The sequence below is a fragment of the Mixophyes fleayi genome, chromosome 10 (genome assembly GCF_038048845.1).
Source record: "Mixophyes fleayi isolate aMixFle1 chromosome 10, aMixFle1.hap1, whole genome shotgun sequence".
Classification (NCBI taxonomy): domain Eukaryota; kingdom Metazoa; phylum Chordata; class Amphibia; order Anura; family Limnodynastidae; genus Mixophyes; species Mixophyes fleayi.
The window spans coordinates 47,566,344-47,593,662 of NC_134411.1; the positions used below are offsets into that span (position 1 = coordinate 47,566,344).

The 27,319-nt window shown below is 40.6% G+C and overlaps 1 protein-coding gene across 1 annotated transcript; it reads right to left on the minus strand.

Moving 5' to 3' along the window:
* Positions 1 to 336: 336 nt before the first annotated feature.
* On the minus strand, positions 337 to 25,941 carry LOC142104189 (transmembrane protein 272-like). Its single transcript, XM_075188713.1, has 6 exons — positions 25,715 to 25,941; positions 22,365 to 22,400; positions 3,075 to 3,134; positions 2,795 to 2,971; positions 2,143 to 2,297; positions 337 to 773 (listed from the first exon to the last, which is right to left on the minus strand). The coding sequence occupies exons 2-6, from the start codon at positions 22,387 to 22,389 to the stop codon at positions 723 to 725; spliced, it is 468 nt and encodes a 155-aa protein (XP_075044814.1). The 5' UTR covers positions 22,390 to 22,400; positions 25,715 to 25,941; the 3' UTR covers positions 337 to 722.
* Between the last annotated feature and the right edge of the window lie 1,378 nt (positions 25,942 to 27,319).

A 27,319-nucleotide genomic window follows, 5' to 3' on the forward strand; every position in this document is an offset into this window, starting at 1 on the left:
ACATGGGGCTGAAGTTTTCTAAGTTTCATATAACCATTTTATTTCCCCCAAATAGGACCCCCAACATTCCAGGATCCAGACAAGCAGCAACTGAGCTAGACACCAGCAGTAGGTTAAGCGACACGAACAGGAGACACATATACAGGTACAAACACTTGGCACACAAACTCCGGAACATACACTGGTCACACATATACACTGGCAGGCGCACACATACTGAGCCCTGCCTACATGAGGCCACTTTCAGACTTTTTTCCAGGGCCACTTTAAGTTCCCAATCCGCCCCTGGTAGAGAGAGAAAATAGGTCTGCTGAGTGAGGAAGGTATGAACATGTGTACAAAGCGGAGTAACTATTATTTATTATCTTTTGCAAAACAGTTATTTCAGGATAAACAAAAACTATTCACACCCTTTGCTCATGCAGTACAATTGTATTATTTATTACATAGGCTTGATTCTTTGTTGTAGCTTACTTTTCTTTTCATTACTTTGTGTTTCACATGTTATATTTCAGATATATAACTGTAGATGGCAAGTCAAATTTCCGTCAGAAAAAAAAACCCCCAAAAAAACCCCCCAAAAAAACCTAACTATCCCAAAAGACAAGTTTATTACAATAAACAGAAATGCATGTGTATGTACAATATATGTGTGTTTGTATTCATCATGGGAGTAGAACAATAAACTAGCTCCAACATGTAAAATATGCCAGTGATTCTTCTTAGGGTACGTTACTACCAAGATGTGTTCTTTCTGCATCAGCATTTGCCGTCTGAAACATAAAACAAAACATTACATAGCTTTATTACTGCTGAAGGATAAACATGGCACATGCACAATTATTACACAAGTTAAAGAAGCCACATAGAGCAATATAGCAGTCTCATGAGGAAGAAAAAGATGTGAGCCAGAGGACAATATGCTTATGAGATTAGATGTATGTTTGTCTACTTTTCAATTCAATTTTCTAGTTTACCAAGTGGACTATTCTAGGCACAATGTTCCCTTAACTTTTACTTGTGAGGTATAAAGTTTTTGTTCAGCATTATATGACTTAGAATACCTCTGTGGTTTACAGTACATCAAACAAACTTTTAGGAGACTTAAATTGAGAATTAGCAAGAATATTGGGAATATAAAGAGGTATAAGGACCCACAGTGTATCAAACCACTTCTTCCTTAAACACATCAAGAACCCCACACTACTGTATTTTACAGGGATAAACAAAAGTAAAAAAACAAAACAAAAAAAGTGCTAGAATCTCAAAGGAGGGCAAATGGATCTACATGCTACATATCCCTGACACCCAGTGCCTGAATATTTATTTCAATTTCTTCCTTCTTTGGATTCTTTCATACACAACTAAATATATCTATTTTTTTCCCCCATCATCTTTTTAGTGATATACCTTGGAATCAGTATACTTTACTATTCAAACCTTACTTTTTTCCTCTTTTTCACATATACTTATGAATTGTTTTATTAGATGAAGATCTAAAAAGTTAATCATTCAACTTTTCATTTATTTTTAGAATTACTGCCTAGTTCCATGTCTTACTTGGACAATTACTCACAGATTATATATAACAGGAAGAATCTCTAGCCCACAGCTTCTAAAGAAGTCCCACAATAGGATGCAAAACAGAAGGTTTATTTGAAGCATTGTTACATTTACAACATTACATGTGACTTTATTTGCTCTATTGAGAGCATTTTCAGATACCCAGTCGGTTAAGATTGATTTGAATTACGAAGAGTAGTCGGTCTCAATCCTTCAAGCTGATACACATCACCTTTCAAATCTACAGTCAACATATACAGCATGCAGTGATTCCATTTATGGTCAAAAGGAGTGGTGGGCAACAGGCAAGTCAGTGTGTTAAATAAATATACAATACACCAACTGGCAATGGTGATCAATTGAGCCCTGAAGTGTCTGCTGACATCTGTGCCAATAAATTAGGTTTCCAGAAAATATCAAGATACCTGGCTGTAATGTGGGAAATTATATCTTGGCATTTGTGGAGAACCAAAAGATGGGTCTTTCACCATTTTGCTATTTGAGTGAAGATATTATCAGAATCCATAATATCAATTCCTCCTTTTACTGTATGTTAATTGTTATTTACGAATTACTTACCTGAAAACCAATGCAGCATGTAAAAACGCAAGTCACTACGAAAAGAAAAGCTAAAAATATATACTCAAAAATAAGGATCCCGAATGCAAATTTATAAAGTGTGTCATCACAGTTTCTTGGATGATTCTGGTAGATGCTAAACACCCAGACACTTCCTAAAATTAAAAAAATATATATTAATATCTGTTTACATAATAAAAATGTCACTTTACATACTGGATAAAAGAAAAAAGAAAAGCAATTTAGTCGACTGAAAAACTGATATGACTGTTTATTATTGGAAAGATTTCCTTGTTTTTTTTTTTTTATTTAATTCAAGTAAAGACTGTACAGTTAACATAGAAAAGCCATCCCAGTAGGGCAGCATTACGCACAGTAATATTGTGCCTGAACTGGGGTCAGTGGACATGGGAAATGCTTTATTTTTCAGTCTCGGGAATGTGGGACTAACTGAATAGCTCCCCCCAGTGGAGCATAACGCCACAGGTTGCACTGTCGACTTTTAATTGATCACTTTACTTATCCAATTTGGTTTTCATGGACCCATTTCCTACTCTTGAAGAAGAGTATGAGCACTAAAGCAATGGCTAAAAGTAAGGCAACCCCAACTGAAACACAATTTCAGAATTGTGCCAACTGTAATTTTCCTTACCTGCAATAAACCAACACAATGAAAAAATGCCCATCACTCCCTCTATGCCATACATCGCTTTTTCAGAAACCAACTTCAGCAGTGACAGCAAAAATCCAACTAAATGAACTACGCCAGCGACTATAAGGTAGATTGGAATTTTCGGCTGAACTTCACATTTGTCAATATACATAGACCCTGTAAGTACAATGAGTTGAAGAAATATATTTTAGTTCAAATCATAGAATGTCTGTTACATGCTACACATAGTGCAAAATAACTATTCAAGTTCAGTTATTACCTATAACAACCATAGCTATGCTGAGTGCTGTCCAGAGTAATACACCAAGTATCGATGAAACTGAAATGAAACAAAATAAAATGGTTATTGTAAATATTTTAGGACATTAGCAAGCAACAAAGATCATAATAAATATTATCATCATCCACAACAAATAAGCTGCTGTATACCATCAATCTAACTACCAAATATAGTTTGCCTATATTGGTACAAAGTCAAAATATGTAGCAATTATACCAACCAATCAGGCATAAATGGCTCGTTCACACATATGAGCTGGGAAATGGGTAAAAATGCAAGAAAACTACCTTTAGATGTGCTTCAGTGATGCACTTTACATACATTTCATTGTCAGTATAACCATTTACCCATCCTATTTGTAATGCAGTTTTAAGGCAATAATTTGCAACTCAAAAGTGAATTACCATCAGACAGGTGGTGAAGGGACCCTGAAAGGTCAAATCAAAGCTAATTATTGTTTGCTATGGGTTACCACTGTTTGATAGACACATAGGTCCAAGGGCAGCAATTTAGTGGGGGCAGCACAAAGGATGCACAGTTTCATGATTTTTAATTTTTTTTTTTTTATAATCTCCAGTGACTGAACTCCATGTTTGCCTATACTTTGTAAACGGATTGCTTGCAGATATAAAAGACTAAATACCTACATGTCCACTATCCCATCAGTGAGATGTCCTACAGTCTCATGCATTCCTACCCCTTTTCTCACAATCGGCCATTGAGCTTGTAATAGCCTGCAAATCACAGATATATTACTGTATGCACTCATTCAGAAAACTAGAATTCCCCAGAGTGCCTCTAGGAAGTTAAATGCAATTGTATCTGCCATTTTGGGATGGGCAAACTGCAATGAATGAACTAGAAGGTTCCAAGAGGTTCTTGGGGAAGAGGAGAGGAGCCAAAAACAGACAGACTGTTCGAGAGGATTGGATGTTTTGGTGTGAAGTGTGCTATGAAGGCTGCCTGTGATAATGGAGGATCTTACCACAAAGAGCCACTGAATGCTATGGCTTTGTCCTGAGGGTTTTTTGCAGCTAAAGTTACAAGACTTAAAAGCCAGCCCATAAGAAAGCATCTGATGAAATAGGAAAAGATCTAGCTTGCAAGTGCCCATCAGATATCAGCAGGACTCATATGAAGACAGATAAGTTTATGATGTATTTTCCTTTGCCATGTTCAAGTTATTGAAACAAATGAGACAAACTGTGCGATTAAAATCTCTGACCAGGACTGTAATATTGCCATTGAGAGGTTATAGCAGGGGCAGATCTAGACTTTTCTTTTAGAGGGTGCGGTTCATAGAGTAATCGTGACTCCTCCCCCTCTCCAGCCACAACTTCTATAGGCCCTGTGCCCTACAACACTATGTAACTCACAAATTAATGTATTTTAGGATACAAGTTGGTCTGGTTTGTTCTTTGCTTTATTTTAACACTATATAAAATCACAACAAGAGCAACAAATAACAGATGATATGTATAACCCATCATCACACTGCTGCCCCCTTAAATTACTCTAATCGCCCTCCCTCTGGATCCGCTCCTGCCCCTGGCTAGACAGTGTAGGATTGGTAGCCGCTATTGGGGATGAGAGTGCAAAATGAAGCTTACCCCACCCCTCCCACAGGACACCAGCTGCACACGGAAAAGCACTGGGATTTATTGCGAGCACCAAGTTTTGTGGAGGCTGATCTGAGATATGAATAAAAGACTGCAGACTCCCCAAAACCAGGTTAACCACTTTATTTCAATGTTTAAAACAAATTGTCCCTTTTTAATCAGACATAGACGTAGAGTAGAAAAAAAAAAAAAATTCCACATAAAAAGACACACCCAAACACAATAGCGCTAAAAGATTAAAGCAAGGAGGACAAATAATCACTAGTGTTTTCCAAACCGGCCATTCCAGGAGTCTCAGGGCCCCCCAGATTTGATAATTTAATTATTTAGCGGAGGAGTGGATCTACAGGAGTGGAATTTTTGGGGTGTTTTAGGGGGATAGTTTTAGACTACGTCAGTTCGAGAAACAAGAAAATAATATTTTTTTAATATTAAATGTGGTGAAGGTTTTGGCGAGTCTATAGTCTTTTATCCAAATAAAATTTATTTCAAAGTTATGTTTCGTATTAACTTTTGTTTTGTACAATGGATGGGGTCTTGGGGGACCTCTGTCCATTATACTAGGACCACAGATGTGGCAAGATTGCCACTTCCAGCATCCCAATCTTGCTTAATACCCTTGCCTCCACTGCATAGCCACTGAGAGGGCGGACAACATCCCTGTGCCGACATGCTTGAGGTTAGTTTCCATTGTGGAAGGAGGACCCCAGAGACGTCCTGTAGCTTCACTTACAATACCAGAATACATACCAACCAGCCACTTATATCAATAGCTAAGTCGCAAAACAACAAGAGCAGCCAGAGGCACTTTGGAAAATGTAACAACAATAAAAAAAGGGTAAGACACAGATAAGTTTAAAAGAAAGAACGATCAGGAAAGTCTGCTAGTATATATAGTGCGCTCACGCATCACGGATCCAATGCAAGATGTGTTTTGGTTACAAAAGATGCTTAAACTGGTTGTGGTATGATTATCGTACAAGGATACTAAATTGGATAATTTTAGAACTAGCTAAAAAAAAAAATGGACAACATCAAACAGATTCGAACATGTTCAAGTTACTGCGACCATGTCAAGCCAGTTTGTCCACATACAAACCGGTTTCCAGCTCAAATTGATTAAATTACTTTTTTTTTATTGCAAACCGTGTATCTCAAATGTAAATGGAGAACCTTCGAACTGAGTACTGATGTGGTGATCAAAGTTCGATTTAGTCAGAAAGTTAAACTACTTTTATAATAAACATTATTTTGATTGTCTAGAAAAAACATTTAACCTCGTATGGAATGGGCATACCTTAATTGTGAACCGTTTCAAAGTGCAGCTTCAAATTAGGGTCCATAGCCAATTGTACGGAACTGTACCTGCTTTAGAACCAGTTTCAATTTTTTTTAAAAAAAGTTTAAAGTTATCTTTTGTCAGGGAGAACAGCTAATAAACAACCTATATTCTAATCGTTGTATTTTTTAGTAGTTCAATCAAATTTTGGAGTGGAAGGGGCATCACTTAATCATATCTAGACACAAATGACAAAAATGTACTTTACTGATAACAAAAAAAGATTGCAACTGAAATTTTTAAGTCCAATCCAAATATCTTCTTTGATGAAAGATATTAATTTGCTGCGGTCTTGTTACTATTGTCTCATTCTTTCAGCCCAAGTTGCAGTCATGTTTTAAAAAACAAAACAAAAAAAAACCCATTGCAGCTCCTGAAATTCTGATCTCAGCACTTGGGAGCCTCAATTAGTTGTATAAAGGTTTTTTCAGGATGATATCTCTTACGGTTTCTCCTTTCGAGGTCTCTAAATTCCTGAGCAAAATGACAAGTCAAAACAGCCTCCTCTTGCATGATGGAAGCGAGGCACTGTCCCATCACACCAGGGGCAGCAATGTGCAAGGTGGGGTGGGGTGGGGGGGGGGGGGGGGGGGGAAATCACCGCCATTTGCACTCCCCTGAATCCAACACTGGGTTATACTTCTGTCTGAAGGGAGTGTTTATGCCAGCCAAATCTACTGTATTTAAAGTTACCTGCAAGCTGACGCAGTCACAAGAGTTTTCCTATATTGCATCAAAAGTTTGATTCTATTGTGAAACTGCCTAAAAATAGTTGCTGCAGAAAGAATTGCAAGTTGTTTTTGTTTGTTTTTTTAACTCTACAGTTGCTGGGAGAGAGCTGCTTATTCCATTAGACGGCTTGCTAAGTGGAGTCCTGTACACTGGAAATCAATTATTGTGCATAATTGCTGTTGTCACAGCTCAGGATTTACACATGCATCATGTTGATTACTGAGTTCACCTTGTACAAGTAAATAAGCTTCATGTGTCAGCTGAAATTTTGCTTAAACCTGTGGATTATTATTTACCCCCTTGGGTTTTGTATATCATAAAGTGACAGCAGTCTCATTTATTCTAAAGCATCTAACCTGTACCAGCTGGATTACTCCTTGTTGCATCTCTACTGATTTTTCTGTGATAAGTGTGATCTGTATAATTGCACTAAAAGTATTGCGATTGATTGGTCTAAATTATCTGCTGCCGTAGCATTCAGTGTAATGGTCAAATTAACTCTTAGCAACCAGTTGTCTTCTAAAGTATCTATCCAGTGAAATCCATTTCATTGAAGCACAGTGCCTAAATTTACAGTGGAAAATATTTATTTAGTGACCTATCTGGTGTGTTGATTTATGCTTGCATATTATTGAACCAAGATTCCTAAAATGTTATTTATTTTGTGACATGTTGAATAAAATTGCATGTTGAGGTTATCGTGGTATTACTTCCATACACTACCACTACTTATCTGCTGCAGTGGTAAAGCCTTATGCCACAAGCAAAGAGAAAACAAAAAAAACAAATACACGAGTTTATGCAGTTTTAGCACTGTGTTACTTGTTTTATGCCAACACTACTGGGGGGATCTTTGCCTCTCTTCATACCACCGGGCCTGTAGAATCCTTCCTTACACTACTTCTTGGGTGCCAACCATCCACCCCGCTTCAAAATAAACAGCCAAGAATCAGAGGAGGCCAAGAATCAGATCAGCAGTAATACTGAGCAGCAGATGGAGACAAAAGAGCGGGACATAGAAAGAACCAGACAAATTTGTTATCTTCATGTATTGTTCACAGAGTCAGCAGTTGCAGGAGCTCTTTGCAGGAAGGTGCATGTCAGGACTGTAAGCTGGATGGAGCTACTAACTGGTATTGGCTCAACTGTACAAGGAGGTGCAGAGTCTAATACACCACCGGTATTCGCCAGGGATCCCCGCAAGGAGGTTTGGACTTCGCTGCAAGAGGTGCACAGGTTGCGGTACTCCAGGACAGTTACTAGTATAGTAGTGATGAGGGTGGTCAGGTCAATCCAGGTAAAGCCAATAGAACATTGAAGTACCGATGTAGATTCAAAGGAATGGTCAGGAAACCAGGAAAGCGGTCAAACCAGGAAAGCGAACCAACAGGAACCGGATCCAGAGGAGTAGTCACAGGGCAAGCAGAGTCAAAACAGGAGGAACAGCAGAGATCTCTAATATAAACGCTGGAGGCAGGAATGTCCTAATACTCTGGCACCATCAGGTTTAAATAGTGGAGCCTGATAGGTCGGCAGTCAGTGACCTCACAGAACGCCGACCGAGAGCCAAAAATAGCATCCTGTTGCCTAGCAGCAGGGCGCTCAGACGGCTGGGGGATACTGCTTCTCTGCTGCCTTGCAACAGAGCTCCCTCAGCCGGAAAGGACAGGCAGCCGTCCCCACTCCATGGTCGCGATGCAGGGATGGTGAAAGTGTACAGTGATTCATTGTGTATGTGTAAATTTTTTTATATATATATATATATATATATATATATATATATATATATATATATATATATATATATATATATATACACACACATACATAAACACAACATTTTAAAATATTAGATACATAAAACACACTTCATTCTGCACTTCATCTCTTACCTGATCTTGCAGCATAGACTACCTGCAGTTCTCCCTTGCTTGTTCTTGGAGCGTTGTCAGTTGGCTGACTTCTGGAGTCTTGTATTTAAAGTGTGCAAAAAATTGTACTATAGTGACCCCAGCCAATTCATTAACCTTTCCCCCAGTCAATTCATCAGGTCCCATATTCACTTCATTAACCATCCCCCCCTCCCAGTCTCCTCATTAACCACCCTCCCACCCCCAACCATCAAGCAGATAACAGTTATTCACTCCCCCCAGTAATCTCCCTCCTCCTGCCCCCAATAATTCACAAATATAACTTACCTTGAAGCATTCTGCTCAGTGAGGAGCGGTACAGAGAAGACCAAGACAAAAGAAAGAAGACAGAATAGAAGAGAGAAGCTAATAAAAAGGCAAGTAAAGGACGGAGAGGCAAGGGGAGAAAAAAAAAAAAAAGCACAGACAAATGTGGATGCAAGGATGGGGTGGGGGGGTGGGGAAAGCAGCACGGCACAGTGATCGAGGGGGTGGGGGGGAGCAGCACAGCACAGTGATAGAGGGGGTGGGGGGGAGCAGCACGGCACAGTGATAGAGGGGGTGGGGGGGGACAGCATGGCACAGTGATGGAGGGGGTGGGGGGGGACAGCATGGCACAGTGATGGAGGGGGTGGGGGGGGGGGAACAGCATGGCACAGTGATGGAGGGGGTGGGGGGGGGGGAAACAGCATGGCACAGTGATGGAGGGGGTGGGGGGGGGGACAGCATGGCACAGTGATGGAGGGGGTGGGGGGGGGGGGGAACAGCATGGCACAGTGATGGAGGGGGTGGGGGGGGGGGGACAGCATGGCACAGTGATGGAGGGGGTGGGGGGGGGGGGAACAGCATGGCACAGTGATGGAGGGGGTGGGGGGGGGAACAGCATGGCACAGTGATGGAGGGGGTGGGGGGGGGAACAGCATGGCACAGTGATGGAGGGGGTGGGGGGGGAACAGCATGGCACAGTGATGGAGGGGGTGGGGGGGGGGAACAGCATGGCACAGTGATGGAGGGGGTGGGGGGGGGAACAGCATGGCACAGTGATGGAGGGGGTGGGGGGGGGGGGGGAACAGCATGGCACAGTGATGGAGGGGGTGGGGGGGGGAAGGAACAGCATGGCACAGTGATGGAGGGGGTGGGGGGGGAAGGAACAGCATGGCACAGTGATGGAGGGGGTGGGGGGGGAGGAACAGCATGGCACAGTGATGGAGGGGGTGGGGGGGGGGGGAACAGCATGGCACAGTGATGGAGGGGGTGGGGGGGGACAGCATGGCACAGTGATGGAGGGGGTGGGGGGGGGGGAACAGCATGGCACAGTGATGGAGGGGGTGGGGGGGGGGAACAGCATGGCACAGTGATGGAGGGGGTGGGGGGGGGGAACAGCATGGCACAGTGATGGAGGGGGTGGGGGGGGGGGAACAGCATGGCACAGTGATGGAGGGGGTGGGGGGGGGGAACAGCATGGCACAGTGATGGAGGGGGTGGGGGGGGGGGGAACAGCATGGCACAGTGATGGAGGGGGTGGGGGGGGGAACAGCATGGCACAGTGATGGAGGGGGTGGGGGGGGGGAACAGCATGGCACAGTGATGGAGGGGGTGGGGGGGGACAGCATGGCACAGTGATGGAGGGGGTGGGGGGGGGACAGCATGGCACAGTGATGGAGGGGGTGGGGGGGAAGCAGCATGGCACAGTGATGGAGGGGGTGGGGGGAGCAGCATGGCACAGTGATGGAGGGGGGGGAGAGCAGCATGGCACAGTGATGGAGGGGGGGGGGAGCAGCATGGCACAGTGATGGGGGGGAGGGGAGTAGCATGGCACAGTGATGGGGGGAGGGGAGCAGCATGGCACAGTGATGGAGGGAGGGGAGCAGCATGGCACAGTGATGGAGGGGGGAGCAGCATGGCACAGTGATGGAGGGGGGAGCAGCATGGCACAGTGATGGAAGGGGGGGGAGCAGCATGGCACAGTGATGGAAGGGGGGAGAGCAGCATGGCACAGTGATGGAGGGGGGGAGCAGCATGACACAGTGATGGAGGGAGGGGAGCAGCATGGCACAGTGATGGGGGGAGGGGAGCAGCATGGCACAGTGATGGAAGGGGCGGGGGGAGCAGCATGGCACAGTGATGGAAGGGGCGGGGGGAGCAGCATGGCACAGTGATGGAAGGAGGGGGAGCAGCATGGCACAGTGATGGAAGGGGGGGGAGCAGCATGGCACAGTGATGGAGGAGTTGGAGGGCAGCATGGAGGGTGCAGTGTGATCACGGGGGGGGGGGGGCACAGCGTGGGGATGATGAAGGGGAACAGTAATGTGTGTGTGTGATGGCACAGGGGGCTTGTGGTAAAGTGTATGTGTGTGATGGCACAAGGGGCTTGTGGTAGTGTGAGTGATCTCTTTATTAAATGTGATTATGAACTATTTAATGGCAGTGATGGTTGTGGGAAATAGGTATATTTATTGCTGGGGCTGTTTGGAGGGAGGAAAATAGATTTATATATTAAATGGGGATACTATTATTTTAATGTTGGGGCTAGAGAAATTCCTAATTATTACTCGTGGGTGCTATTGATTTAACGCCGGGGCTGGTTGCAATTTTCTAATTGTAACAATTTTTTTCAAAATAGGGCCCCCAACATTCCAGGATCCAGACAAGCAGCCACAGGTGGTGAAAGTGAGAAGAGGTAGGAGAGAGCAGGAGATTCTGTGAAATGTTGTGATTCTAGTGGAACAATCCCAATTTTTGGTGAGTGTTCTGCACAATGTAAGGGGAAGGCCAAGACTGAACTTTTTATGTACACATTGCATTCTTTCTATACTATACTATTGTGCTAGATGTCCTGAAAGTCAGGAGTGCTGGGACTTATGCATTGCAACCTTGTGGTTATGGTGTACACAGCAATGCGTTTTTTTTTCTGTAGGAGGGCGACGTAGCGCTTTTCACCTGCTAGCCACGCCTTAATGATGCATAGCCACACCTCCAATTGTATGAATACACCAAGCACAATTTTTGTGTCCCCGCAAAATTTTGACATGCTCAACTATAGGGGGGCCCCATGAAGTTGTTGTACCAGGGCCCTGAATTCCTCTTGGCAGCCCTGATCATCTCACATGACCACACTAAACTTAGCACCGAAGCTAACAGCATTGGATGTGCTCTTAGCTGCCTGTATCAGTGTGATTAGATACACTGACAGTCGGGACCGCCCCCCTTGGGACCAGGGGCGGCCCGATCACTGAGAAGGCAGTGCTGGACATTTTAGGTAGGAATTTTTTTTAAATGCTTGTCAACTTTGCCGGTGCTGCACCCACTAGAGACCCAGTGTCCCAGGCTGGAGCCTGATCAGCCCAATGGTTGATCAGGCCCTGCACAAGCAAAACCGAGTGAAAGAATAATAAAATACTGGCATGTTTGCATCATAGCGCTTTTGATTCAGAGAGCATTTTCTCTAGGTAAACGGACATGAAATAATTTTTACACAGAAGAAACAAGATACATAAAAAAAAAAAAAAAAGTCACAGGTCTAAATAGCCGCAGTTGTTTACATTCACTTTCCGAGCATGCACAGTGTGACAAAATACAAAGATACACTATGCAAATGGCAAAGAGACACTTGTGACGTTTTCTGTCAAGTACACCAAAAAAAATAAATAAATAAAGTTTTTCAGTTCTGTATATAAATAAGTTTATGGAAAACATATATAAGCTTTGTCAAAAATTACATGTCCAGCACACTCCGGCAGGAACAAAGATGGAGCCAACTCTGACCATGACTGTTCAGTCATGAATAAGTAAGTTTGTCACACAAGGTTATCATAAATAGCATAACACAAGTACTACATTTTAATGATTAATTGAAAGAAACTTACATAATATGTAAACTTTTTTAAGATCACACAGGCAAGGTACATAACATGACTTGCATATGAGAAATATACAAATTGATGTGATGCATGGCTTGAAATGTTCAGGCACCATTAATTAGTTCTAAGAAGTGTTGTGTTTGAATTACTCCTACTAGTGCCACATGGCCAAACAAACCAACAATCACACACCAATATGGTGATAATTGAAAGGGTAGTGCCAATGATAAATTAACTATATTTTGGTGAAAATAATCAAACAATACAAGCTTTCTATATTTTGGCAAATATGTATAATTTGTAACTGTCCCGAATTCAGCGGGACAGTAGCAATTTTTGGGCTCTGTCCCTCTCTGGGACATGTTTATTCCGCTGGTGGGATTGTTGGGGGAAGTGAGGTATCTAAAGTGCTGCCTAGCGCTTTACAGTGCTAGGCAGCCCTCTGGGGACATGCCACGCAGCTATTGTGATGTGGCCATGTAGTGGATCGACATGTTGTGATGTACGATAATATAATGGTGGAGCATCCTACATATATGGCAGTGTACAGGGATTAATAACACAGGTCTACAAAAAAAACAACATTTTTGGACAGCTGATTTGGTTTAGTTGACTGATTCTTACGTTTTTTGGTGCGCTGAATCCAAAAATGACAGCCGTTTTGTCCTGGGACGTCAGGTTTTCGAACAAACGGATGGTCATCGTTTAAAAAAAAAAAAATCTCTTAACGCAAATATTTTATTTACATGAAAAATATTAACTCATTTGCACAGATGACGACAAAATTAACACCACACTCAAGTAGATTGCTTGTGAAATAGTCTTTTTTTAAACTCTAAACTTCTTTTTGAGCTTTTCCTCTTGTAGGTGGCTTCCGGAAGATCCCTGTACAACATCCAGCAGTAGTCAGCAATTATTGTAACACTCCATTTCCCTTGATACATTCTTTCCATTTCTTTAATATCTTGATGGAAACGTTCTCCCTGCTCTTCACTCACTGCTCACAAATTTTCAGGAAAATAGTCAAGGTGCGAGTTGAGAAATTGGACTTTTAAGCTCATGTAGCAACCAAGCTTGTGGAACGCTTTCAACATTGTTTCCACCATTTCCTTGTAATTTGGGTCCTTTTGGTTTCCCCAAAAAGTTTTTTATGACCACAGTAAAGGCAACCCATGCTTCTTTTTGAGTTGAAGTCATTGAACTGATGAAGTCTGTTTGTCGGATATGAGTTTTCTAATATCCGGGCCAACAAAAACCCCCTCTTTCAGTTTTGCCATTGTTAAACCTGGAAACTTGGATCCCAAGTACTTGAAGCATTCGCTATCTTTGGGAAGTGCCTTAACAAATTGCTTCATTAATCCTAATTTTATATGGAGTGGTGGTAATAAAACCTTCTCAGGGGGTACCAATGTATCTCTGAGAACATTCTTTTCACCAACAACTAGACTTCTTGGTGGCCAATTTTTTTGCTTCCAGTGATTTTGTTGGTCTCTACTTTCCCATAAACATAGAAAACAAGGGTATTTGGTGTACCCAGCCTGTTGTCCCAGCAGTATACACAATACTTTTAAATCCCCACATACCAACCAGTTTTGGTTTCTGCAGTTTCTGCTGCTTTTTCACCATGAACTCTCCACATATGAAACAGAAACTGTCAGGCGAATTTACACACTTTCTTGGAGGCATTGCACTAATTTTGAACCACACAGACAATAGCAGGATGACGACTGAAATGAAATACAAGATTGTGGAGGAATCAGAGAACAAGTTAATGCATGAAAGAACATGTCCGGGCAGGCCATTGCAAGCACACTCAACAATGCGGTGATCACCATAAGGACCAATAAACATGTATTGTCATGTTATTGGGAGCACTGGCAGTGAAAATAAATTTGTTTTTCCATGTTCAGTTCCCCCCACCCCCACCCCCAGCTACCTGTTTGACCAAGGCACATTTCGATTGTGAAAAAACCTGACGTCCCAGGAAAAAACGGTGGTCATTTTCGAATTCAGCTCACCAAAAAACATAAGAATCAGATAAAATTATGAAAACAGCTTTTTGGTTGCAGACCTGTGTAATGAATTAAAAATTAGTGTGGTCGGTGCTATAGATGAGCAAAGCAACTCACAACCTTGTGCAATTGATAGGTGCAAGGTCTCTTCCCAGTGTGTATACATTCTCTTTTTCTAACCCACCATATATTATTTCATTCAGTAATGTAAAAAAAACCTCATTATTTCTTTACTTGTCATTACCCATATAGGTGTTCAAATGCCCAGGTAATGCCCGTGCATGTCATTTCAACTGGTGTATTTTTTTTTATAATGCACCGACAACAGAAAAAACAAACATTTTTCTTTCACTTGCAATTACCAGTGTAAAAAGAAAATAAAACAAACACTTGAGATGGTCACTATAAATAACTTGTCATGCCAATATCAATAATCTTTCAGTGTTTTGTTAATGAAATTGTCAGATACTTTTATACAAGTTTATTATCAATTCATATGACATTGCTCTTGTGACTGCCACCTATCTCTCCCACATTAAATCAGTTTTCTAATTCCAATGGATTACATACCAAGCATGAATGATGAGTGTTTTAACTAGAGATGGTCACTGACCCCCGTGTTTTGGTTTTGTATTCGGTTTTGGATCTGGATTACCTTCGTGTTTTGGTTTTGCAAAACCGCCCTTGCGTGTTTTGGTTTTGTTTTCCTATTTTTTTTTTAAAAAAAAAATTTTTTGGTCTAAAATAACCTAATTTAGTGCTCCACCAGTTTCTTAGATAAGTGAGGTTATTCTAAAGCTAATAAATTATGAAAAAAAACAGTTTAATCCCTGGTAGGTCGTCCTTAATTCGAACACTTGTCTGCAAATTATACAGACAAACCTGGTTGTCTACCTCCTCCATCTTTGAATATTGGCAATGTAGCCATCGTCTTTGGGTGTATATTACACCCTACACTTGTAGTTGAATATAAAAAAAGCAGCCTGCACAGACTGTGGAACTAGAAATTCGAATATACAAAGAAATGGACAAAGGCAATTTGGTATCTGTCTGCATCATAATCATCAACATCCTCATCCTCTTCCATTTCCAAAGTGGCATCCTCAATTTGTGTATCAAATCGGGCTGTTCAGGTACACATCAGCAGAACTGCTGAAAGGGCCCTTCTTTATGGGTACACTAACAGAATGCTCACTATTAGACATACCACTGTTGGATGGACTCTCCACAGGGATTGGTGTCATTTGTGAATCAGAGCAAACATTATCCTCTAATGCCTTACTGTTATCTTGCAGTTCAGCGTTGACGCGCAACAGTAGTTGTGCACCAATTGTAGGCTCAGTAACTTTTTGGGATCCGCCACTAATAGCCAAAGGTGAAGGCCTCATTCTCTCTTTGCCACTGCGTGTGTAGGATGGCATGTTGGCAATTTTTTTTTTTATCGGCACTTAACTTTTGCTCAGTAACACTTCTTTTTCACTTCAACACAGTAAATTATTTATTTTTTTTTGGACCGATTTCGAAACACTGTAGTTTGACATCGCCTTGCCCAGATGACGTACTGGGAACACTAACATCAGGACTGGTGACAGAACCTGGTTGCTCATTCTGATCATATGTGAACTGCTTTGAATCCATTCTGAGCCCAAAGCACTGTGGAGTGCTAAAAATTATTTGGTAAGATACTGCTGACAGATAGTAATTTTGACAGCCAGAAATATTTATGCACAATTATGGGGGACACCCCAAAAACACTGGGGAGTGCCAAATATTGAAAAGAAAAAAAACCTCTATCCTCCTTTCTTCTCTAGCGATTTTTGTTACAACAATTGGAAAAAGAATATTGGATTCTCTGTCCCTGCTCTAATCAGCCAGTGACTACACTCTGCTCTCTCCCTCTGTCAAATGGTGATGGATTGCTGTGGAGGCGTGTATTTATAATCTTGAAGTATCGCGAGAACCGAGCCCTGACGACGTCACGATGATGTTCGGCCTCGATTTGGATTCGGAGAGGGTGGGAGAGTTCCGAGCTACTGAGCTCGGTACTCGGATACCCAAAGTTCAGGTGGGTTCAGTTCTCGGGGAACCGGACCCGCCCATCTCTAGTTTTAACTGCCAAAGGTAAAATGTATTGAGTACACTGTAACCAAATCCAGACAAGAGCCTATAATCATAGCAAGATTACAATACCTCAGATCAGTGTCTTCCATGGATATTTATAAAGCAGCATCAATGCATAAACAATTATAGGGCGTGGCTAAAATTTACCATTCACGTGAAGTCAAGATTGATAGAAAATAATTGGAATCAAATACTAACTTAAGACAGTAGATGGCAGTAGCAGCACATCTATATGTATTCTATAAAAAGTATAATGTTTCTACTTATTTGTACCATTTTTGTGTGATACAAAAACAAAAGGGGCACTTCATTTCTGAACGTAAAGAAAAATAGCAGGTGTCAATCGGATTTGTACAGGATTGCCCAAGAAAATAATTAAGTTCCTGCAAACATTATCCTTATGAGCTGTGGTGTCTTGCAAAACTTTATTCACACATACAACATAGGGACAGAGCAAAAGATGTATCTAAAAAAAAAATCTGTGTGAGAATATTGCAAACGCATATATTGTGCAATTATGCCAGCATACATCAAACTGCAATGATAGACATGGTACATGTATATTTTAGCAGTAGGCTTACCGTTAATTTTTAACTTCATCACCCAGCAAACTAAATTGAGCAGGTATCAACTATATGAATTCTTTTATAAGAAAAATATATTTTGCCAATATGAATGATTCCATTGAAGACAGACAACTACAAGCCATGAAGTCAGCATTGGAAGATTGGGGCACTTCATGCTACCATTTGCTCTAAGGATCATAAAAAATAACTTTCAGTGCAGAGGCTGAATCCTCATTAAGATTGATGGGCATTATACTTTTCCTAACTTGATTTCAACCTTACTTATCAAATAGTGTCAAAGCTGACGCCAGAGGCAGAATATGGTATGGGGGAGGGCCCAGCAATTCCGGCCTATCCCACTGGAGGGATTTTCTGATAATATGCAGGGGACAGAGCATGCACAATAAATCTCTGTTTTGTAGTATTGAAAGAAAAACAAACACATAAATTATATATATATATATATATATATCGTATATACTCGAGTATAAGTCGACCCAAATATAAGCCGAGGCACCTAATTATACCACAAAAAACTGGGAAGACTTATTGACTCGAGTATAAGCCTAGGGTGAGAAATGCAGCAGCTACTGGTAAATGCACAGCCTAAGGTCAGCATCTGTAATCCAGGTGACAGAAGTAACAAAGGCCAGGAGACACTTACAGAATGATTTACTGCCACCCAATGTGGTTATCTTCTGTCAGTAACCAGGGTCTGTGTTAAAAAACAGATTTTCCCAAAAGCACCACAATATATGTATACTGTAAGCACAAGTTTAATCACAGTAGAGTTGTCCAACATACGTGATCAGTGCACTGATATAAGGTAACAATATCATACCACACATACATATACACAGCAAGTGCTGTAAGGACAAGTATGTTAGCATAAATATAGCCACTGTGCATTACAGTCCATGATATAATCATGTAACCAGGGTCTAGCTAGAAAAAGTGTAAAATCTCTGTAATCCCATGAAGCACAGTAGCAGAGCTCAGATAAGACAACAGTAGCTGTAAACGGACAACATACCAGTGTGAAGACTCATGGAGGCCCGATTCAACATGCGTGGGCTCTATGGGGCAACGCTGTGTGTGACGAGGGAAAGAGCTTGATGAAACAGGAGAGATTGGTTATAACAGCACTGTCCCCCCAATTACATCCAGGTATCGTGAAAGTTACTTACGCCCGCAGTGGAACGCATGTGCGTTCCAAATGCCGAACTTCCTGTCAGTAGATACTGCGGAAGTTAAGAGCCAAGGGACCGGAGACCAGGTAAGTTCACCCGTGTATAAGCCGAGGAGGGCCTTTTCAGCATAGAAAAATATGCTGAAAAACTCGGCTTATACACGAGTATATAGTATATAATATATATATATATATATATATATATATACATACACACACACACACACACACATATATATTTTGCTCAAATTACTAAATATTTTATATGAACAACACATATTGTTTGCTCTCTGCTACATTTAAAAAAAAATTAAACAAATCTTTGAGATGCGTTACCAGAACTGGCATTGTAAAAATTACTATTCAATAGTATTGAATCTAAAAGTAGTGCAAATGTTTCAGGAGAGTGGAAAGTACTGAACTGGACATGTATATACTTACATTGTTCAATTCGTAATGAAGGGAGAGGAAAGATAGTCTTTCTAATGTAGGTCTCTGAGAGATGTGTCCAATAAGAAAGCTGAACACTAAAGCCAAGTACACAGTGCATTTAATTTCATGCATTCTGCTACCATGTTTAATGCTAGTACAATGCATGTAAATGGGTCAGAAAATAGTCCATGGTTTCCAATGTCACCATAACCACTCATGGATTTACTAACATTCAGATGCAATGCAATCTATTTAACACTTTTGCATTGACTCATGCTTTTAGCAGTACCAATGCATAGGTAGTGGGAGAGAAATTTTGTAATAGGATATGTGGTGTAATAAAGTGGTAATGTAACCAGGAATCACAATACTATAATGCTGATTAAATAAACACCACAGCAAGGCTGGAAGGTCTGTGTGACGATTATGTACGATATCTAAAGACTGATTGTTATTTTTTGTTGAATTCATGTATGACAATGTAGATTGTATGTAACCTTGTAATGTAATCTTAACATTTGTTTTGCTAACTGACAGGAGTGTAAACCTAAGTGTCAATAATCTGTTGATATTAGCCAGACCCAGGATAGATAAGGATCTGAGGAGTTTGAAGCCCCAAAGTTGTAAACCATCTAGCCACTCAAGAAGGAGCAGAGGTGAGAACTCTAGGCCCTGTGAAAATTCCGATCACAGGACATTCCTAGCTCACTTCTAAAGCCCTGTGACATTTGGGAGATCAAGCTGTCCTTATTGACAGCTAAACACCAAAGGTAGGGGGGGGTGAGAGCTATGTGAAAAAAAAAGGTTTAAAATCTTCTGCTTCAGACATTACTGTGTGCATTTTTATGAGGGGGTCTATCAAGACTGAAATGTCCTATTTTTCTCAATAGTGTCCCCTCACATACCAAGTCTTAACTAGTAAGTAGTACTCTGGTTTTATTTCCCATTTTATTTTCTGAAACTTATTTGCGCAATACATTGTATGTCTTGTTATTAAATTTTTGTGTAATTAAGCTTTGGAAAAAATTTTCAGATTAAATAAATTTTATCTAGCGTATTCTCCATGAATTTACTAAGCCCAGGGAGGCTCATGCTACATTTGTATGTGATTTAAGTGTGAAATAAGTGGTTCTGGTGAACGCATGGACACCATAATAAATCCTTCATGGTGGCAGAAAAGGTGTATTCATTGCTAAGTGACTAAGGTGACGCCAGTCACTGCCAGCTGCACAGATTGCTGTATTTGGGACAGGCTGGGTGTTCGTGACAGTCTGCATTTTAGTTGTTGATTAAATGTATAGTCTTTCAGCTGTGCCATTTATTTTAATTTCACTTGTATGGTGTACATCAGGGGTGTCCAACCTTTTAGCTTTCCTGGGCCACATTGGAAGACGATGAGTTGGTTTGGGCCGCACATAAAATACACTAACACTAACGATAGCTGATCACCCAAAAAAACCATAGTTAACATATTAAACTTACTTGGAAATGAAGTTAGTAAGAGTTAGGAAACCTGTTGCAGAATCATGATTAAAGCAGTAGTCCCATTACCAGCTGCAATTTAACTTACCTGCATCTGCCCCTTGGTGGGGTTCGGGGAATTAAATGCCAAAAACTTTTTTTTCCTTTCTTTCTGCACCCATGAATCATTTTTTTTTATTGACCAGTTTGAAATGGTCACCGATATATGCAGCATCAGGAGGACTAATAGAAATCTACAGAGATTTAAAGATAGGGTGGTGGGAAAAATGGCTCATGGAGCAGCCTCCGATGAGGGTAACAGTGGGTGATAATTTCACCCTACTCAGCACTGCACAATTAAAATGGTTTAAAATATTAAAAATACAATCATCTCTTAATATTTATATTAGATACATACAGAGAACACAGCTAGTTCATAAATGCATGGTGCAAAAAGTCCAAATTCAGAGTAACAGCAATAAGATACTGGATAATCTTTCACTGCTGCTGATAGTTCGCGCGGGTGACTCCTCTGTGCTGCGCTAAGCAATGGATGTCGGGTGTGATGACGTCACCCCCAACATTCACTGCGAGCACCGCACGGAGGAGACCAGGGAGGGAGCCGGAGCGCCAGCTGACGTGACGGAAGGTAAGTATTTTCTTTTTTTTGCAGGATATTTTTTTCATTAACAGCACTGCCCCCTTGCCACAACCGCTGGGCCACATTTACAGGCGGGCTAGGCCGCATGCGGCCCGCGGGTTGGACAACCCCGGTGTACATCTTAGATTAATTGAATGAATGACTGCATGATGTTGCCATTAACAATGGGTTAATATGGCAGCCAATGAGCACTACTCTTTGAAGCAGTGCGTGAACTTTATTATTTAGAACAAAAGAGGAGTGATCTTTTCAAGACCATTCCATGAAATACCGCATTTCCCCATGTATACGACGCTCCACTGTATAAGACGCACCTATATAAATCATGTGAAAAAATTGCGGATAAACATTATCCTCAATTTTTTTCACAGAGTATTTGTGCAGCTTATACAGAGGAGCGACAACGCTATAGTGAATTCTGACTTACCCTGTCAGATTATTCCTCTGTCTGGTAAAGTCTTCTGTCTTCTCTCTGTCTGATCCTGATGCTGGAAACCCGATTAAGGTCCTCTCTGCGATGTCCGGATGTCCTTTCAGGACCTTGACAATCCTTTCAGGACCTCAAGGATGCCTTTCAGGACCTTGTCAAGGTCCTGAAAGGACATCCGGACATCGCAGAGAGGACCTTAATCGGGTTTCCAGCATCAGGATCAGACAGAGAGAAGACTTTACCGGACAGAGGAATCATCTGACAGGGTAAGTGCTACTACCCCTGTATAAGACGCACCCAGTTATTAGACCCAAAATTTTGGGGAAAAAGGTGCGTCTTATACATGGGGAAATACGGTATTCACCTCATTCCACATGGTTTATTGGCAGAATTTGCCCTAAAAAGTGTATCAACCTAACTTAAAAAACAAAAACAAAAAAAACAAAACAAAAAAACACCCACACACACTATAAATGACAAACAATATTGAAAGTTAGGAGTCATCTAGACTCCCATTACCAACAGCCAAGTTTCCCCATGCTGACCACTTGTAATTAACTGGCATTAAGGGGACTACTGGCTTTAACCATTTCCCTTCAGTTGTTTTGTGCCTGTTTGTGTTGTTCCTTTGGAAACTCATTTTACTGGTTGGAAGAAGTATAAACAGTACAGACTATTCACAAATCAGGTCAGTCTAGGAGCAAATTGCACTCACTGACTCTGCGATTTGCATGACTATGCCCACCAAATCACATAACCACACCCAATACTTCACATAGCCACTCCCAGGTGTGGGTGGAGATTTCCCCTCCCACGAGTTTCACTCCTTAATATAGAAAGATTTGCATTTCCAAGTTTTTCCCACGGAGCCACTTTTTCAGAGGTTGTCCTGCCTTGATGGTAAGGTATTAATATATAAGAGGTAAGCTCCACTCACTTGAAGTTTTTGAAGTCTCTGCCATTGTCACAGTTTCTGAGGGACAAAGAAATAGGGTTGTAAGTAGTAATGCCTTTTCTTGGTGGTGAAATTATAAAAGCAGAAGATGTGAGCATCAATCACATTTATATGCACATATAGTAAATATTGACTTGACTGTTTATAAAAAAAAACAAAAAAAAAACATATACATGCATACACATGTTAACATTGATGAGCAAATATTTGCGAGATTGTGTGTGGTGGAAAAGTACTGCTTGAAGCATCATTTCTGTAGTAACTGCTCCACTGCAAAAAAAACAAAAACACTTTCTTTACCCCTGTGCCTTTTGCACTTTCTGGTTGTCACATTTCAATGTCATGGTTAGTGATTATTGTTTGTAGTACCCACAAAAATCATACACTTATTTTCCCAGAAAACTCTATTTTCCAGAAATATCAGTTTGTTTGTTTTTTAGAACCCAAAACAGGAGTAATAATGTGAAAAGTGAATTGTACTCACCTATTGGAGGTGATAAATTCACATGTAGGATTATTACATTAATGTTAGGTTCTCTGATGTAAAGTGAGCATCTCAGATTAAACCTAAAGGGAAAACAAAATAGTTCTCTTTCTGATTTATTACCAACTTCTCGTTTGCGTCTTCTCAATCACCCATTGTAAAGTGTATCAAAAACTTCAAACATCTGGTAATGGTTTCTGTGGTCAATACCAAAGAGTTGTTAAGGTTATTCTCAACTGAAGAGAGAACAAATATAGCTTCCTCCGAAACCAATCAGTAGGTAACTGAGAGACTCACCTTTACCAATGAAACTTTATACTCTATAGACAACTAACATCCTCCGTGACCAACAATATTTAGAAGCAATCTTTTAATCTGTAAAGCCATAGTGCTGAATAGAAATCTTCTCCAGAAGGTACAATAGGTGAATGAGAAGACACAAACCAGAAGTTTGTATAATTCACTTTGTTACAGGGAAAAAACTGTAAATTTCCCTTTTGGAGTTTAATCCAAGATGCATACTTTATACCGGAGAAGAAAAGCTTGAAGTAATCCTATATGTAAATTTATCACTGCAAATAGGTGTGCACATTTCATTTTGCACTTTTTTCACGTTATTGGTATGGTACAATAATATTACATTATTTTTTTCTTCCTTCCGGGAACATCTGCACCGGAATGTAACAACATTTTGTAAAATTTATGTAATTTTCAGGTTGCAAAAAGACTTTGTATATTGTGAAAGACATCTCTCTAATTTCTACATATGCTCCAAAATTGTTTAGTCTTTGCTTGCTTGTAGAAATTCAGCAATGTACTTCACCAATACATAAACCCCTGGATTTGAACAGCAGAGGCTTCTATCAGACTATTAATAGGTCAACTTGAAAAGAAGCAGCACTAAGAGGATTTTCTTATATTGTCCCATTTGCACAATACTAATTAAACCAGATGAATTGACTGCTATAGACTGTAAGTCAGTTTAAAAAATAAACACTGGTCATATATGTGGTTCATAGGTGCACTGTAGTGTTAGTTGCAGTTTCTGCTAAGCAGAATTACAATTGTACAGTGAAGAATGTTTATTTACATTCCCAATACTAAAAGGTTAGGCTGCCCTTACAACCTGAGCTCCCTCCGAGTGCTGCACCTGTTCTCCTTTATGAGGAATAGGCAGGAATGTTTCACCTGCTAACAGCACATACTGATCATTTTCATTTTAAAGTTTTCATCAACTATTTAAAAGATTTTACTAATGTGCTTCTTACCACTATCCGAAGCCCCAGGGGCTGCTACATGCAGTGTTTTTCTCTGGACTATGCTGGTTCTGTAATTCAGGAGCGTCACACCCATTTAGTTATCCACCTTTCAGTGAGGGTGGACCATTTACACGATACAATCTTTTGACTGCGGCTGGTGATTAGTCCTCCCACTCACTCCCTTCCACCCCCACCAGGTTTTCAGCTGGGGATGTAAGAGGAATGGAGGAGCCCCAAGAACAACTGCATGTAGCAGTACTATGGGGAAGGGGACATTAGTGTTTTATGCAAGTGGTAGTGCATCTTTAAGTGTTACTACTCCTATAATGTTAGTTTAAAAAATAAAAAATAAAAAAATCCCAGTAACATCTTCCATTTTTTCCAAAAGTGAAAGAGAAAATGTTTCTATAGGAAAATTGCTTTGTTTACCAAACAAATTACCCAATGTGCAATTGTAGCAAAAGCAAAATCTTGAGACTGTTTATATAAAAACTGTTTGAGATAAACACCAGGGGCGCACGCAGGGGGGGTTTCTGAGTCTCCAGAAACCTCTCCCTCCCCTCTGCGGATCGTTCGGTCAAAGGCACGTTTTTAAACATGCCAAATATTTTTTCTTTTACAGCACCGCCGCGATGCTTCTGTCACAGCGCCGCGGCTGCTGTATATCTCCTGTTCGGCAAGAAGGAGCTGCTGCGCATGCGCGAGCGCAGCAGCTCCTCCCTTGAATACCCGGCATCACTGGCTGGCTTCCCTGGGGCACGGTAGGGCTATTTTAAGTGATATAGCAAATATTAAATAATAAAAGAGCTGCAGATACTGGCCACAATGAATCTGATGTAGTATCTTTTATTAAAAGACCAAAGACTCCATTTTTGGGCAGCCTGCAGAGTATGCAGAGCTGTGTGATTGTATATAAATATTGTATTATAGGATTAAAAAAGTAGAGGATTCCTCTACTTTTTTAATCCTATAATACAATATTTATATATAAATCACACAGCTCTGCATACCCTGCAGGCTGCCCAGAAATTGAGTCTTTGGTCTATTAATAAAAAAACTACATTAGATTGATTGTGGCCAGTATCTTATCTCACCCTGTAACCCAATAACAAATGTGTGTGTGTGTATATATATATATATATATATATATATATATATATATTCCAAACTTGTGCCATGTTATAAATGCTTTTTGTTTGTTTTTGTTGTTCGTTTTTTTCATGTACATTAGCAATGTTAGTTTTAATGTGTGTTATCAATGCTATTTTGATGTGCGGTATCATAGCTAGTTTTAATATGGAGTTTCAATACTCATTTTAATGAAGGGTTTAGATTGTTTTAATGTAATGTACAGTATTTTAGTGTGTGGTAGGAATGATTTTTTTATGCTTTATTTTGCTTTGTTCCGAATTCAACTATTTGGAAACCCCCCCTTAAAAATCCTGTGTTTGCCCCTGAACACATCTTATATGTAATAAATTACTCTGCATATTTCAGACTGTACAGATGCTACAGTCAGTCAGCAATTGTATGGTGGGTTAGCAAAGCAATGATCTTGTATTATAAAAGCACTCCCCTTCACTTCTCACCTTGTTCATGTACAAATGTTCTCTTCCAGGCTGGTTCACAGCTGCCTCTGTACTTCTTAAATGGGGAGAGAGCTTTTGGATTATCCTAGGGGTGTCCTCCTTAATGTAGAAAGTGGAATTGTTTTCCAGTGGTCTCAAACAGACAATTGGTGGAAGTATTTTAAAACCTCTTCTGCATCAGCAAGACTTTCAGCTTCTCTGCTGACACACCCTTTACTTATAAAAACAAACATAGCTTCCTGTTTAAAACAGAACTTTGACATGTGATCACAATTATGGGTGGAGATCTAGTTTTTTAGATGAAGTTCTTTGAAAACAAAAATGAAACTGGTTTTCTTCATAAAAATGTGAGCATAATGGATACTAAGAACAGGGAAATCAGGAAAACTATGCAAAATAAGCCTCTGAAAGGGAATAGGCAAAAATGCCTGACATTTCTAAAACTCTTCTGACCGATTTTGTAAATGTTTCACAAATTGCACCATGCACTATATGACAAGCACTGCTTTTTCTTTTCTTTTTTTGCAAAATGCTACATACCTTTAAAAATGTTGCCCGCAAATAAGCTCCACTCCTTTATCTGTAACCTCCACATTTTTAGCATTGAATCACAGGGGCCTCAGGAAACAGTTTTAGAAATGTCCCTTAATGTGTTGTTATCAAACTAAAGGCATAAACCTCATAGTATTTGGGAAACAACAATCTATTTTTACATGGTCATTCTTCCTATGTATTTTCTTAATTATGCCAGATACCTGAAAAAGTGTATGCAGCTTATATGATTATTTATGTTTTGTGCAATTGATATGGAAGAATGGCTAACTTCAGCCAAGTTCATCTTTGATCACAAGACCAATTTATAGTAACAGGTGTTTTAGGGAAAATAGTCCCTGGTCTTTTAAGGTAAACATGATTATGAATCTGGGATCATGGGCGATAGGGCTATGAATGCAGGGCTTGATTCATTAAGGAATGGTAAGCAAGTAAAGCAAAACCATATTGCATTGGAGATGGAGGTACATTTAAAATGTGGTGGCAGATTTATATTTGGAGTAGGGCATGTACTAGATCAACTTTACATTTTAGTGTACAACATACTTACCAACTTTGTTGCATTGTCTTCCGTGAGCTGCCGTGGGGGAGGTTGGCGTGCGGGGGGCGGGGCTCCAAAATTGCGGCATTTTACAGTGGGGGGGCGGGGCAAAATGGCGCGATTTTTGGAGAATCGCGGTATTTGGCCCTAATTCTGAAGATGCGGGATTTTGCCATACGGGAGGCTCACCCAAAATGCGGGAGTCTCCTGGACATTCCGGGAGAGTTGGCAAGTATGCTGTACAAATAAGCTATCAAGTATTTGTGTTCTACATGAAAAAAAAAGCCAATATTTTCCTTATGTCCAAAATAATAAACTAATTTGACCCCCCCCCCCCCTTGCATTGCAGCATGGTTTTGTCTAGAAAACTTGAGTAAGAAAACTTACTTAATTTTTTGCTTAATGAATCAGGCCCGCAGTGGGGAGCCTGGAGCTAGGTCTGCAGTTAGATGTGTGCTGGACGTAATGGCAAAATTATGCGATCAAGCTGGGCAGGGCCAAAATAATGTGAT

What these genes read in the sequence shown, in the direction of transcription:
- LOC142104189 (XM_075188713.1), bottom strand. Translation starts at nt 22,389, where the DNA reads ATGGCAGAGACTTCAAAAACTTCAA. An exon ending in CATAGCTATGGTTGTTATAG is followed by an intron (nt 2,972 to 3,074) that starts GTAATAACTGAA and finishes TTGTACTTACAG; the next exon opens with GGTCTATGTATATTGACAAA. An exon ending in CATGCTGCATTGGTTTTCAG is followed by an intron (nt 774 to 2,142) that starts GTAAGTAATTCG and finishes TTTATGTTTCAG; the next exon opens with ACGGCAAATGCTGATGCAGA.